This window comes from Crinia signifera, chromosome 3, assembly GCF_055691185.1.
Source record: "Crinia signifera chromosome 3, ASM5569118v1, whole genome shotgun sequence".
NCBI lineage: Eukaryota > Metazoa > Chordata > Amphibia > Anura > Myobatrachidae > Crinia > Crinia signifera.
In genome coordinates this window covers 18,834,213-18,850,870 of record NC_139219.1, presented here as the reverse complement: position 1 = coordinate 18,850,870, position 16,658 = coordinate 18,834,213, and the positions used below count along the sequence as shown (strand labels likewise).

The window sequence follows — 16,658 nt, the reverse complement described above, 5'->3', positions numbered from 1 at the left end:
ATCCTGGGATGTGTAGTTCACTAACATCTGGAGGGCCGGTATTGCCCAGCCCTGTTCTAGTGTGTGTGTGGGACTTTAGCCTCTGCGGGTGCACTTTGTGAGTTTGGTTTGCGTGGGTTTCCTCCGGGTACTCCGGTTTCCTCCCACATTCCAAAGATATACCCGTAAGTTAATTGGCTCCCAACAAATTAACCCTAGAATGTCTGTGTGTGCATGTACATGTGGTAGGGATATAGATTGTATGCTTCACTGGGGCAGGGACTGATGTGAATGTTCAAATATTCTCTGTACAGCGCTGCGGAATATGTGTGCGCTATATAAGAAACTGTTAATAAAAAAAAAAATTGTCCTCACAGCCTCAGGAACTGCTTGGAAAATTCTCTGGTAAATGTACCCTCTGGGGCATAATGCATAGGGAAACCCATAGCACCAGGCGTTAAACGCCGGAACTTTACCTGTGTGATCAATACCACGGGTCATTTAATTGTTCCCTGTATGTTCACCATGTGTTAGCGTGAGTTTCCTTTTGGATGCTTGTAGTTTAAATTTGTATCGCCAATACCATGGTCGACCACTAGTGGTCAACGGCGTCTAGATAGTCAGTGAGGCCAGATCGACAGGAACATGGTTGAGACCGTAGCAAGGTCGACATGAGTTAGATTATAATAGTGTGCCGAGCGTAGCAAGGTACCGTGCCCGCAGAATGGCGAACCATGCGAGCGGTATACAGCAAAAAACACACATATACAGCAAAAAAAAAAACACTAACAACTCACATCGACCTTGCTACTGTTGACCATGTTCCTAATGATCCTTCACTTGTGTTGATTAGTTTCCCTGTCTGTCTAAACGCGCTCGATTAAGTTTTGACATCTAACTAGACGACGTCGGCCATGGAATTGTTGACCTAAACATGGTCAATCCTCTATACTGGAACCGATTCAATTTACCCTACTGGAGGTAGTGTTCATTCTAGCACCCGCCATCTTTGAAAACCCATGCAGTTCCTCGTCCCTGCCTGGGGTGTCGCTGTCTGCTTTGGTGTTTCTAGCACAGGTCTGCAGACTACATTGTGCTAGAAACACCACAGCAGACAGCGACACCCCAGGCAGGGAAGAGGAACTGCATGGGTTTTCAAAGATGGCGGGTGCTAGAATGAACACTACGAGGTGTATGTTTTGTATATATGCTTCACTGAGGCAGGGACTGTTGCGAATGACCAAATATGTGTAAAGCGTTTTGCAATACGTAACTGGTACATACAGAAGATATTGTGTGCGATTATGTACGAGCCACTTGTGACAAAGTAAAATGTCATCGTAATATTACAGTACATGTACTCGGGTCCCTGTTTAAAGATCTACTGTTTAGAAAATCACCTCTATATTTATTTTACTAGAATTAGCATTTTCCATTTGTCGTGCTGACATTCTACAGTACTTCGCATTTGTGCTGCATATTTTAGACCCTTTTTCTTACTGGCTACAAATAAGTTGAGTCTGTAGTGTGTTTAACATAAAGCTTGCAGTCCCCAATTGAATGATGGCATGACAGAAGTATTCCGCTTCTGGTGGGTGCTCTGCATAGAGGGAAAGCTGCTGCGGCTGTGCTAATGTTTGTGGCTGGCATGACGAATCAGCCTGCTTATCCCCTCTGCCCAGGCGAATACTCTAAATATTTATCCTAACGTTTTATATTCCGCAACGCTGTGCCAAGATTGGAACGCCGGCATAAAACGACCATTTGGCACAGTGTGAAACCTTGTTTCGGGAGATTTGACAAATGATTTTTTTCCCCCTTCTTTGCTGTTTTATTTAAAGTGCTGTTATTAACGTATGTCGTACGGCTGCTTCTGCTGTTCTGTAATAAGGGGACGTTGTTTCCAAGCAGTGGGGTGCAGACCGGGAATCCCAGCCTTATTCCTCGTGGGGGGGGGGGGTGGGCAACTGCAGGCGGCTTTTTCGAAAACGGCAGCTAAATGGTGATTTTAGGTTGGCTCGCAAAAGCACATTTGGTTTGCTAATGAACAAATCCATGGGCACTGCAGGTGAGGCAGATGTAACGTGCAGAGAGCGTTAGATTTGCGTGAGGTGTGTACTTCAAACTGATATCTATGTTGCAGTGTAAAAATAAAGCAGCCAGTATATATCCTGCACAGAAACAAGATAACTCACCCAAACCGAACACTCTCTGCACATGTTACATCTGCCCCACCTGCAGTGCACCTGATTTGTCTATTAGCAAGCCAAATATAGTTTGCGAGCCAACCGGAATCACCCCGGGCATGTCAGTGATCAGTGTTCCCCCAATTATTTCAAACCAATCTGATTCTTTTGACGTTTCACCTTCACATTTCATATTGCGGCTGTTTTTGGTCTATGTGGCATGTGCATATTTCTTGTTAGAATCTGTGACGTGTATATATCGGGGGTGCTGGTGCCATCTGTAACATAGAGGCACATTTTACATCAGTGGTCCTACGTGTAGTGACGATAGCCATTTAGTGAGCCGAATAATTTTTCATATGAGTGTAACCTATCAATTCACTCAGTTCCTCATGAATATTAATTGTCCTCATGAATATTAATTGTCCTCATGGACTAGGTTGTGCTTAGTTCCCAGGGAACTGATAAACATCTCTCTGAGACCATGCCTGGGGTAGTCCAGTGCTATTAACATTTTTGTATAGTCATTTTGCAGTACCCAGTGTTTTCTCGTACACAATCAGCCCCCCCCATCCCTCTTCTTACTATGTGTCAGCCCCCCTCCCCGCCCCCATCCCTCTTCTTACTATGTGCAGTATTCTTACCCAGTGTTCGAAATGTTTGGGTTTGGTGGCAGATTGTATGAACCGAGGATTGTGATCACAAAGAGTTTAATTTAATCATTTGTTCTCTTCTTGTCACAGGTCCAGTAAGACGATGAATCTCTGTTCAAAATGTTTTGCGGGTGAGTACTTGTTTGTTTGTATACTGGTAGCTTGTAGTCTGTTCAGCCATCGCATAAATGACATAATGTTACTATTTCTGCATCCAAACGAAGGGATCTTTAGAGATCCTACCATGTGTCCATGTGGCTCCGTTCACTGCCAAGACTGAAACACACTGGGATCCTCTAATAGGATCCCACAAAGTCTGTTTTCTGCGTTTAATGCTTATATACATGCATTCAACATCACCTACAGCACAGCAACTGGCATAGGAAGATACATCTAATCCACTTACCAGCAAATAAAGCACTGTACATGGGGTCACATAATGAATTTAAGTTTTATACGTGACAGGTGGATTCCTTGCCTACAGTTGGAAGGAAGGATTTAATTAAAGTGCTTTCCAATTCTTTTCTTGGCCTCGTCGGAAGGTCTGAGCGCGTGAGGATCTTACTAATAATAAACTCACATTTGCCATTCGAGAAATATATTTCACAACAGATAACCGGTACTAATCGTAACCTTCTTCACACGAAGGGCCGCTCACTCGCTCTTCCACGCACTCACTCGCTCTCCCACGCACTCACTCGCTCTCCCACGCACTCAATCGCCCGGGTCTGTATAGCGTTTTGTTGTGCATCATTGCTTAAAATCAAGGTTATGTTTTTTTTTTTTTTTTTTTTTTTAAATTGTAATTTTTCGAGTTCAGGAAGGAAAAACATACATTACACATAACAGAGGAATGTTATAAAGGTAACCAACACAATAAAGTAATCTGGTTTGTACATTTATGATCATGGTTAGCAAAAGGATCTAATGTTCTTGTTTTGTTATTACAGTTGTGTCCTCATACACTTTTACCACAGCTGCAATGATCAGCCCTTGTCTGGGGGGGTGCCGGACGTGGTCCCGACAGTCGGGATCCCGACAGCCATTTACCCAACGTCGGGATCCCGCCTGTCAAAACACTGACAGACGGGTGCTCGACGTCAACTCGCTATTTTCCCTCATGGGGGTCCACGACCCCCATAGAGGGAGAATAGAATAGGTGGCGAGCGTAACAAGCCACCGTGTCCGCAGCTTGGCGAGCGCAGTGAGCCCGCAAGGGGCTTTGTCGCGCTCACCATGCTGTCTGAGTCCGGGCAGTCGGGATCCCGATATCGAGCTAATGACTGTCGGGATCCCGACTGTCGGACCCCTATACCACACCCGTCTGGGGCGTCAGGTCCTGTCAGACTGTTCTAGCAACAAGTATATGTCTTGCATCTTTTTCACTCGGCTTTGGGGTAAATTTACTAAGATGGGAGATCTGTTGACGTAAGGATGTTGCCCAGAGCAACCAATGAAATTCTATATGTTCTAGAATGTGCTAAATCGGTGGTCCCCATTCTCTGTCCTTAAGTACCCCCCTTCAAGTATTCCAGGTCACCTGTGGAGGTTTTAAAATATGACAGTTGGTGATCCACAGCGCATCGGCCGGGTGACTTGGGAAACCTGAACTGTTGGGGGGGGGGGGGGGGGGGGGGTACTTAACCCTTTGAGTGCCGACATTGCTGTGAGAGAGCCTCAAAATAGCAGCTGAAAATGCCAGCGTCGCTCACAGCGACTGTTCCTTTAGTATAAGTCAATTTATTGATGTTGAATTAAATATTGCACCCAAAAAAAGAACAGTCGCTTTGAGCGGCGCCGGCATTTTTAGCGGATATTTTGCGGATCTCTCACAGCAACATTGCCACTCAAAGGGTTAAGGACCGAGGTTGGGAGCCACTGTGCTGAATAAATGAGAAGTAACAGCTGATTGGTTGCTTTTGGCATCATCTCACGTTCAATAGAACTCCCATCTTAGAAAATGTACCCCTTCAGGAGATGGCACTTGTACGTCTATGTGCGCCTGTGTCTTTATCTTTATACAAAGTACTACGGTGCAATGGCTTATTGTTTCCCTCCGGTTCTGTAATGCTTTGTATACAGTTTCGGACTTGCACACGTATATAGCATTGCATATGACATTAATCAGCGCAGTCTTGTGAAGCGGTTTCGTCTCCTCACATTGCAAATACAGTAAGGCGAAAATTTGGATGAAAAAAAAAAACCCGCGCTGAATAAGTCGCGTCAGAATTGGCAGCTCAGTTAGCGCCGGGCGTCTCGTGCCACTTGGGTTATTGAGGCCTGGTGTATGAGGACACATACGTAGCCTTGTTTATTTAGGAAGCATAGGGGGCAATTCTGTTCACCTTTGCAGAGTACACCCGATCTGTGCGCCTGGACTGGGCATCCAGGTTACCGATAACTACATCATTGCATAAGTTATCATTCATGATTCATTGACTAAATGGTGGTGATCGCAGGCGCAGGAGGTTCCGTTAGCAGGGCGCAGCCACGGTGTGTGGGTTCTTGCGTCTTACTGTGGGCCTTATTCTGGTATGTGCGGACGGAGCCGAATATGCGGGCAGGACCGTGCGTCCTAAACCCCGCCTTTCGTACGGATCGCCAACTCCGTCCGAACGCGCTAAGAAGCTGTCCGAACGGACCGCAAGTGTATTTTTCATGGAATACGCCTCCTCCATCTCAGGGAACCTCCCCCATCATTCGATGGTCGCAGACCATCGAATGCAGGACCGAGTGCTCCGCCAGCTCCCGCAACCTCAGACCACACGGACATTTCTCCGTGCAAAAGCAGGGATATGGGCGGGCAGCTGGCATCCGGCGATGTCATATGTCCGTCACGACCGCATTACCATACGTACGCCCAGCGTTTTCATGGGAACGCCCATGAAACGCGGGGTGTAAACATATGGTAATGAGCCCAAACAGCCCTTCACGCCCCTCTCCACCCCCTGTTCGTAGTGTTCACATTTCATGCGGGATTTGGCCGTACGCCCCGCTCGCACATGCGCAGAGACGCCTCTACACATGCGCAGACACAAAACATCGGCGGACCGACCGCACGCGGACATTACCGCACCAACCAGTATAAGGGCCCGTGTCATATTGCGTTAGACACTAGGAAAATGGTGTAATAATGTGACATCAGACCCACGCTCCTGTCGCTGGTTTATATACGAGACTTCCAGATCCTCAGACAGCTTATTGGGGGGGGGGGGGCGCTCTCACCTGGCTTCTCTCAGGCAATATTACTCTGCACCATGACATTATCATGACATTTTTCTTTTATTTACTAGAAATCACTGGAGAAAGGTCACCGTACACCCACATAAATTCCCACTTAGTCTCTGGCACGTTTTTTTCCTGACAGCCTGGGCTGTGTAATTCCTGGGAAATTAATAAAGGCTTGTACTTACAGATGCTGGGGGTGAATTGCACCATTTAGCATGAAGCATCAGGAGAAAACAGACTTTGCTGTGAGTCAGGGGCTAAAGGCTACAGCAAATGCGCACCCTTTTTGTTCCCAGAATCCTCTGGATTTATTTCTTCCGGCGTGCAGGATTCAGGAAGTCACCTCTTAAACTAACTAAAAAAAATTAGATAGTCTAATCATGTTTTCTATCTAACTGTAACTATATTTTAATTAAACACTGATTTAGGACTATTCCTAGAAAAAAGGTTGGTTGGTTTTCAAATCCCTCCCAATCTGAGAATACCCTGATCGTTTTCCCAGGATGGCAGTTGATAGCGATCTACAGATGTGTCCACCTACGTCTATCCTCCATGCGACACAAGGCACGTTATACAGAAGACGAACTCCCTGTGGCACAGGGCGTTGTGTTTTCACGTTACGTAGCATTTCATACACAGATGCAGCCTGAATATAGACATGCCGCATATCATTTTAATCGGCAGAAGCTGCTTGTGCATCCTGTTTCTTTTGCAAACAAGATGCACTTTAATTAAAAGGCCAGAAAAAAAAAAGGACGGTCGGCACGACTAGAGCCGTTATTTAACAGGAAAGGAGACTGTACGTGGACACATCTGTATTCAGCGCTGTTGTGTTGTATGGTGTCTGGATGGAAGTAAAGTGTAGTTTTAGTGTTTTATTATTTCGCACTAGTCAGACAGACAAAGCGCTGGCACTGTGTTCCTGTGGGAATGCTGTCGGGCAGAAATCCATTGATCTGGCACAGAGCAGAACCCAGGAATCGTGTGCTGGCAACGTGTTCTCATGGTCTCTTCCATGATGCAGACTTTATTGTGGTTTGTGCGCATCCCTGCTCTGTGCTGGTTTGCCTGAGGTTTACTTCTGGATGTGCTGCACGTCCGGCCTCCGGGCAGCGGGGAATAGGAACACATACGATATATCGTATGTGATCCTGCCGCCCGGGAAGATCCCCAGCGGTTCAAGGGGGATCGGCTGCAACTTCTCCCCTTCGAGAAGTCCCAGTAATGTATGAGGGCCCTTCATGCATGTAAGGCAGTATTGCTGGCCACTCTGACAGCCATGCTGCTACTACCATCCTGGCCTGCGGGGGCGCTGTTCCATTGCAAACTGCTTGTTCTATTTTAGCTCCACGTGAAAGAAGCGGTTCTGTCACCTATTCCTGTTCTTGTATTAGTGAATGTACCGCGGTGGGGTTTCATGAATAAAGAATCTGTCCTTGCCTATATTTAGATATTTTGGGATAGGAAAGACCTGTTCTTTGCCAGCAGCAGATGTGTAAAGTGTAGATAACAGCTTGTCAGTCGGGTAATACAGTCTCTGTACCTCTGTTGCGTGATCGGATCGGATGGTAAACACTACTACAGTAAATTGTTGCAAGCGTTGCAGTGCCGGCTCTGCTCACCACTGTGCGTCTCCCGTCCTATCTATAGTTTCCTCCCCCTTTCCTAAACGAAGGTCCTGTACTATGTTTACCAGTGAAGAACGATATGTTTTACTTTGCTTTCACAGACCTCACTGAGCCGCAAAGCTGACGGGATGAGCGCAGAATTTGCTGGCCACGAACAACCATACCAAACCTTTATTATTCTATTTTTATTTATAAGGCGCCACAAGTGTTTCGCAGCGCCATACAAAGGAACAATACAGGGAGACAAAGCTTGGCATAACATTGAATAAATAACAAAAATACAGTACAAATAAAGAGCGCCACAGATCAATACACATTACAGCTTAAATGTAAGTAGTGAGGACTCAATCAACATACAACTAGAGGCTTGATGCCAATGATGGAGAGGAGTATGCGGACAAAGATGGTCACTGAGTGTTGGAGTATAGGAGAGCTGTGAGTGACATGTGAAGAGAAGAGGGCTTTGACAACAGGAGGGAAGAGGGCCCTGCTCGGAGGAGTTTACAATCTAGTAGGAAGGGGAGACAGACAGATTACAAGAGGTGCACGCGAGTGGGTGGTGGTTAGATAGCAGCAAAGTTATCAAGGAAAGGGGAGCAGGGGCCAGGGGGGCGGTAGATTACAGCCACAAGGAGGTGAATAGGGTAGAAGAGGCGGATAGTGTGTACCTCAAAGGTGGAGAATGTGAGGGAGGGCTCAGGTAGGATGGCGCGGAAGGTGCAGTTGGGGGAGAGGAGGATGCCCACTCCTCCACCCTGGCGGCCATCAGGTCTGACCGAGTGTGTGAAGGAGAGGCCTCCATAAGAGAGGGCAGCAGGGGAGGTAGTGTCAGAGGAGGAGAGCCAGGTTTCAGTGATGGCGAGAAGGTTAAAAAAGTGGGAGGAAAGAGGTCGTGGATAGTTGGGAGCTTGTTGCAGACTGATCTAGCATTCCAGAGAGCACAGGAGAAAGGAAGGGAGGGGACAGGTGAGATAGTAATTAGGTTGTGTGTAATTACGTTTGCCCGTTTCAGTCTGCACCTTTGCTAACCTTTTCCCTGGGTGCCCATCTCTAAAATATAAATACACATTCGCTATAATAGGTACATGTACTTGCAGTCTGATGGTGTCCTTATAGAACCGAGATTAAAAATTCTGTTTTACACATTTATTTAGCCCAAATATGCGCCTCTGATGGCCACATCACCGGCTTTGGGAGTTTTATTACACAGCGCCGTGCGAACCCTGATTATCTGCTCCGTCCGGGGGTCCTCACCTGCCCTCCCTCCTCTGCCTGAGGTAACGCATTACATGAAGATTCATTCACTGTCAAATTAGTGTTAAATAGCTAAATTAATTCCCAAGCATCGCTGCATGTTAATTGCCCTCCGAAGTGAAGTACTAGCAAACTGTTTTCTTTATCATTTAAAAAGAAAATGAAAGTGAAGTTTGCAGTTTTGTACTCTGATAACTGCAGCTTCATCGTAGGGACACCCATTCATTTGAATAATGGTAGGTCCCCTGTAATGCATCTCTCGTGCCGTTTTAGTGACTTAAGGTCGCCCGTAAAAACATAAACGTAGACTGAAGGATTTATCAAAGGAGAGCAAAACTGGAGAGAGACAAAGTCTCAAAGAATCAGCTGCTGCTTGTCCTTGTACAGAATATATTTGGCTGGTACTTCCATAAATGGTACTTGCAAAAAGTTACCGAATATGTAATTAATTACAAGTTGTCAGTGTTTATTTTATGTTAATTTAACCCAGTACATTTATTTTTTTGTTTCGCTGCGAAATCCACCCACTTCAGGCGCCAGTTTTTCTTTTTTTGATACATCTGTTATGCAGTCTATTTTAAAGGGGGACTTTTTTTAAGAACAGGCTGCAGGAGCACTTACAGTAGGGGGCAGTAGAGAAAACACACTGGGTATCTATAGCATGTATATTCCTCTTCCGTTGTAATTTCCCATTCTTTGAGCCTTAAGGAAGGAGTTTAGACGGGGCGCCTTATTGCTTGCACCAGCCTTTGTTATTCAGGCTGGCGGCTCTGCTTTGAGTCTGTCCTGTAATGAATGGCTATTTGTTGGTAGACCGGAGAGGAGTGGTAGCGGCCCCTCTCCCAGCGGATTGTGCTCTTCTCACAATGTAATTCCATGTCCGTGTCGCACACGCCTCAGCCCTTAATTTGTACATTTCAATGCAGTTTGTTTCATTGTGTTTTTGTAATCCACGCTGAATGTAATGAGCTGTGGGCTTCAGGGACCTGCCTTTGCCTCGCCAATTAGAACAAGTGGTTACTGAGAGAGTATGTTTTAAATAAAACATGGCATCTCCGAGTGGGCCCGCCGGCCCTCCGAGAGCGAAAGGAGCATTCGGCTTAACCCCTCTCACTCTTTTTATGTTACGGAGAATAGACCCTCGGGGGCTATCTAGTTGTGGTAGGTGGAGGTGTTGTTGTGGTAGGTGGAGGTGTAGTTGTGGTAGGTGGAGGTGTAGTTGTGGTAGGTGGAGGTGTAGTTGTGGTAGGTGGAGGTGTAGTTGTGGTAGGTGGAGGTGTAGTTGTGGTAGGTGGAGGTGTAGTTGTGGTAGGTGGAGGTGTAGTTGTGGTAGGTGGAGGTGTAGTTGTGGTAGGTGGAGGTCTAGTTGTGATAGGTGGAGGTCTAGTTGTGATAGGTGGAGGTCTAGTTGTAATAGGTGGAGGTCTAGTTGTGATAGGTGGATGTGATAGGTGGAGGTGTGGTTGTGGTAGGTGGAGGTGTAGTTGTGGTAGGTGGAGGTCTAGTTGTGATAGGTGGATGTGATAGGTGGAGGTCTAGTTGTAATAGGTGGAGGTCTAGTTGTGATAGGTGGATGTGATAGGTGGAGGTGTGGTTGTGGTAGGTAGCGGTCTAGTTGTGACAGGTGGAGGTCTAGTGACAGCTGGCTGTCTTGTTTTCATTTGTAGCACCCTAAATACATAACCTGTTAGAGCAGAGCCGTCGGCCACTTGCAAGCTACACATAATGCTGTGAGAATACAATACACGGATATCTCATACGTGCTGTGAGTTACACATGTTCACCTATCATAATAGTATATTACAAACAGACATGTTTCCAACATATTCAATGCATGTTCCGGCTCGAGAGAACGTCACCAACTACACAATTCCTTATCCTGAGGGATTGTGATGGTCTCACGATATTAAGAATAGCGCAAGTGCAGTGTCATTTTGTCTCTATAATTATAATAATAATAATAGTATATCAGCAATCCGCTCTCCGTATATAGCATGTATGATTCCAGCCGCCGGATCCTGGTGGATAGACACAAGGCGATTTGCATGTAACCGGGAATGAGAAGTTTTTCCTCCTGTGAGACCTCAGCTGGAACAAGCAGCCTTTCCTAGCGTTGCCCCTGTCCTCAGCTTCTCCTGGGATGCCCGCGATGGAAGACACTGCTACAGAGGACAAATTTGTCATTAGCCGAAGCTCTAAGCTCATTGTTTCTGTGAATAACACAGAAGGAGTATTTGAATATTCCATGAATAGCAAACTAGTCTCTGTGTCCCGGCTAATAAAGCATCTCCTATTCCCACCGCGGAGACGCGTTCTGATAGAAGGTCATTTCTCTGCACCACCCTGATTATACTTACTGTCACGTAGGGACCTGCTGGCTCATGCCGCTCTTGTGTCTTCTACGGCAGGCTCGGGTGACGGGCGATTCGATAGTGACACTGAGCTGATTATTTTACATTATTGGAGTTGAGTCTTTTTTTTTTTTTTAACAGATTGTGTCTGTAGATATCTTCAAAAATAATAGTTTCTGATAAACACTACAATTCAAAAGTTTGGGGTCACTTAGAAATGTCATTATTTTTTAAAGAAAAGTCCTTTTTTTTTTAATGAACATTAAATTAATCAGAAATACACTCTATACATTGTTAATGTGGTAAATGACTATACTAGCTGCAAACGTCTGGCTTTTAAAGGAATATCTACATAGGTGTATAGAGACCCAATTCCAGCATCTATCACGTCAGTGTTCTAATGATACATTGTGTTTGCTAATCGCCTTAGAAGACTAATGGATGATTAGAAAACCCATGTGCAATTATCTTGGCACAGCTGAAAATGGGTTTGCTCATTAGAGAAGCTATAAAACTGGCCTTCCCGAGTATCTGGGTTTGATTATAATCTCACGATGGTGAGAAAAAGAGAACTTTCACGTGAAACTTGACAGTCTATTCTTGTTCTTTAGAAATTAAGGATCCAAAGACCACATCAATGCACATCGGACCAACCGAAGACCAATGTTGGTACTAATTCTGTGCTTACCTGGATACAATCGTTGCATACATCATGCTGTTTCTATCACACATGCTTTGGTGTATGTCACGGTTTTGTTACGTGGATGTGATACATTAGTAAGGGCCGGGGATATTTTGTGCTTGGTTACGACAAGGACATAAACTCCAGGTGACCCTGTGCAGCTTTCGCCTTCCCTAGCACGCTGTGCGCAGTGTGGGGTGTTCACAATATGATTGATAAGAGGCGGGACGGCTGAGCTTTCCATTTAATTTTTCTCCTCGTCTCTTTGATTGATGACGGTAGAAGAAGACATTAACTCCAAGTCCCAGTCTAGTCTCCCAAGTTGGGGTTTTAAAAGATTGTTTTTTTCCTGAGGATCAAATTTTATGTATTTTAAAACGGCACTAACTCGTAAAGCAAGCAAATAACGTATTAAGTGTTACAGACAGAACAGTGGCAGGCCATTGTTAACCTGTTCTATAAGGTGTGCGGATGGTGACCTTACCGGGGCACTCATCCGATGATATACCGGGGGGGATGTTTGTCACTTCAGTAATAAATCACAGAGCCCTCCCGCGTGGCGTGCCAAGTATTTTCCTGCTTGCAGAGTTTTATGTGCAGAGGCATTAAATATAACACGTAGAGTAACGATCTCAGTAAGCGCAGGATGACGACCTGTTCATAAACATCGGAGCTTCATTGGGAGCATTTGCTTATATAATTTGTATAAGAGCATCTCAGCCGAGATTAAATGAGATAACAGGCGCCGCCGCCTCCCCCAGAGCAACAGCGCCGCGGTGGTCCGGTTACCATAAAAACTGCAGGATATTTACAGCTTTGGCTTTTCATATAGTGTCCAATCAATGTCTGTTTCTGTGTCTGTTAAACCAGAGAACAGCAATTATTGTTGCCCTGGATGCAATAAAACAGCTTCACAATACTACACTGATGCATTTCCTATGCGACACTTGTGTATCTGTGTGTGACTGATGCACAAACTCAGCTTTTCAAGAAAGAGAAGCCGCTGCATTATGGCGGATCGTATACAGGATCAGACTGAGTCTCACACAGATAACAACATTATTAAGTGTAGTCTCGTGAAACGGCTTTGTCCCAGCGCAATGTGGTTAACGGAACCCGGCGCTCTGAAGTGCTGTTTGGCGGGAGAAGAAGTTCATGCTAGGATAAAGCCGTAGTCTGTATGGGGCCTGATTCCGGTCCCAGCGTAGTGCGGGCGGTACATTGTGCAGTGCTGCATCTTCAAACCTCAGCCATGTTGTGGGAATCCCAAGGCCAGGGTGTCTGGCTTCAGGTGCAGAGATTTCCTGGCCTTCGTGACGGAGCTGCAGCAGACTCTCTGTGTAACATAAAAAACATAGAATGTGACGGCAGATAAGAACCACTTGGCCCATCTAGTCTGCCCATTTTTAAAACATGTTACCTCAAACCATATTTGATCCTTATTTTTATGTAAGGATATCACTATGCCTATCCCAAGCATGTTTACATTGCTCTACTGTATTTGCCTCTACCACCTCTGATGGGAGGCTATTCCACTTATCTACTACTCTTTCTGTGAGGTAATTCTTCCTCAAATTTTCCCTGAATCTTCCTCCCTCTAGTGTCAGTGCATGTCCTCGTGTTCTGCTGCTCCTCTTCCTGTGAAGAATGTCTCCCACCTGTACCTTGTTAAAACCCTTGATATATATGTGAAAGTTTCTATCATGTCCCCCCTTTCCCTTCTCTGCTCTAAACTATACATATTAAGATATGTTAGTCTGTCTATCTCTTCACTGGCTCCCCATTCCTTTCGGAGTTCTCTTTAAACTCCTCACCACCACCTACAAGGCTCTCTCCTTCTCCACCGCTCCTTACCTCTCTTCACTGATCTCTATCCACACTCCCTCCCGTCCTCTTTGCTCCACCGCCGACCGCCGCCTGACCTCTCACCTAATCACCTCCTCCCACTCCCGTGTCCAAGACTTCTCTTGCGCTGCCCCCCTGCACTGGAACAACCTCCCGCCACCCATCAGGCTTTCTGATTCCCTTACCTCCTTCAAGCGCTCCCTCAAAACCCACTTCTTCCGACTAGCCTATCCCTCCTCCTCCTAACCTCTTTCGCTCCTCCTATCCTGCCTACCCTACCCCTCCATCCGTTCCTACTTATCCTATTGTTTTTCGTTCGTCCACCCACCTCCTTTTAGTCTGTTAACTCTTATGAGTAGGGTCCTCCTTCCTCACGTACTCACCCTACCTCTTTACCTCACCAGCGCTCCTGCCCTGTTCTTCCCTTCCTCTACTTCATCTTCAGTCTCCTCGACAATTTCGACACCTACTTTAGAACTGATGCTGATTTTAGTTCTACCAGCTATACCCCTATTTATGCTGTATTTTATCAACACACTGTGTACGTTACCTTGTAATTAGTTTTTTGTTTGCTATGTATGGCGCTGCGGACACTTTGTGGCGCCTTATAAATAAACAAACTACTACTACTAGTCTTTCCTGGTACGTTTTTTATTGTAGGCCATGCACCATTTTAGCTGTCCTTCTTTGTACAGTCTCTAATATATTTATATCCTTCTGGAGTTATGGCCTCCAGAACTGAACACAGTACTCTAGATGAGGTCGTACCCTCAGGGTTACTAACCCTACCAGTGATCCTATGCTGCGTCTTCAGACCTAGAACTGGATTACTCATGCATGTACTGTAGGCGGTGTCTACTATATAAACACATCTGTGCATGCTTCCAAGTAAGTAGCAGCACCTGCGACGAAGCTCAATCCAAGGGGCGTTGGTAGTAAATGCTTAATGTTACAGCGCCCTATTTGTAAACAATATAATACTTCATTGTAATGTTATATACATAAGAGAGTCTATATCCGGACATAAATACAGTTACAAGTACAAAATAAGAATACTAAAGTTAAATTTCATGCATATCCATACGTTGTCTCATGCTTTAAAAAAAAAAAAATATATATATATATAGAGAGAGAGAGAGAGAAAAGGGGTTTTCAGGGTGCGCTAGGACCTTTTAATTATTTAAGACAGTATGGTTTAAAATAGGAAAAATTTAATACACATTTGCTCACAGAGCATAGCAGTATAAACAAAGGTCGAATTGATACACTTTACAATGTATAAAATGACATAAACACAATTCAGGTCAACAGTCGAAATGCGCCCAATAGGCCCGGCCTATTGGGCGCATTTCGACTGTTGACCTGAATTGTGTTTATGTCATTTTATACATTGTAAAGTGTATCAATTCGACCTTTGTTTATACTGCTATGCTCTGTGAGCAAATGTGTATTAAATTTTTCCTATTTTAAACCATACTGTCTTAAATAATTAAAAGGTCCTAGCGCACCCTGAAAACCCCTTTTCTCTCTCTTTCTATACTGGGTCCTATCTAACAGGGGACCCCCTCAGGGTTGCTGCTTAACTAAATTCACTGAGCGCATTGTGTGGCCTTCTTTTTCTCGAGATATATATATATATATATATATATATATATATATATATATATATATATATATATATATATATATATATATATATATATATATATATATATATATATATATATATATATATATATATATATATATATATATATAATTTTATAATTGATGGGCATGCTGCGTTACTGCTGTGCACTGAATCCAAATATCACATCATGTAAATAGACCACATCAGCCACACTAATAAAAGTACTAGCGGGAGGGATCAAGAAGAACTTGGCCAATCGGCAGCTCTGGATCTGTTGATTGGACAAGTGCGTCTTGACACCTAGAAATGGTCATTGTCGTAAGCCCATAGCAACTAATCAGATTCAATCATTTACTAGAATGCAGAATCTGATTGGTTGTCTGTTTTAGACAGGTAGTAAAGGGCCCCACTCATTACTTACTTATAGATTGCGGCAATGTCCCGGTCCCCACCAATAGCTGGATCGCAGCGCCTGATGTATATGGGGGGGCTTTTTTTTTTTATATATCCCCAATCTTCCCTGTTGTTACAATAGAACATTGTCATGTACAAAGAATGGAGCTGCTGATTGCTGAGCAGTAACAGGGGGCTTATGTACTGATTTACTGTATAATATTAATGTCTGATCCGCTGTTGCTCAGGAATGGCGGAATAATTCTTTAGAAATTAGAATTTTTTTTTTTTATATTGTTGACTCAATTATTATTAATTTTTTTTTTTATTGAGAGGAGTCCGGATCCACCCATTGTGACTTGCACCCGTCCCTGGGTTAGATTAGCCTCATTCCTTTCTTCCCCCTACATTCGGCGCGACACGTCCCGTTAGCTGTAATATACGCGGGTTCCGAATGAATTTGTCAAAAGCTTTATAGCTTCTTGATCTATGGTACAACATTAATCCTGCCATGGTGATATTAAGCCATTCGTCATCTCCCTTCGAATTAAGCCTGACGTGCTATTACCGGACGTGTTCTTGTCTCTGGATCAGACCGGAACGAAAATAATCCCCATCAAGGAGAACATTAAAATATATTGTAGGATAAGCAAGGTTTGGCTGAATGAGTTTGGCTTGGAATCTAATAGCCGCTCACCCCTCCACTTCCTGCCTTGGCTGCCTGGTACGTCGCTCACAGATAGCCAGACAAGGATACGGCCTTCGCCCAAACCCACCGTCCTTTTCTGTGTCCTAAGATTATCCAACGGACACAGTCACAGGCAGAGAC

The 16,658-nt window shown here is 44.7% G+C and overlaps 1 protein-coding gene across 1 annotated transcript in view; it reads left to right on the top strand.

Moving 5' to 3' along the window:
* Window positions 1-16,658, top strand: part of ZFAND3 (zinc finger AN1-type containing 3) — a 147,636-nt gene that overhangs the window by 57,156 nt on the left and 73,822 nt on the right. Inside the window, exon 2 of the mRNA XM_083175428.1 lies at window positions 2,909-2,949. Coding sequence (XP_083031554.1) covers window positions 2,909-2,949 — 41 coding nt within the window. The remainder of the gene's footprint in view (window positions 1-2,908; window positions 2,950-16,658) is intronic.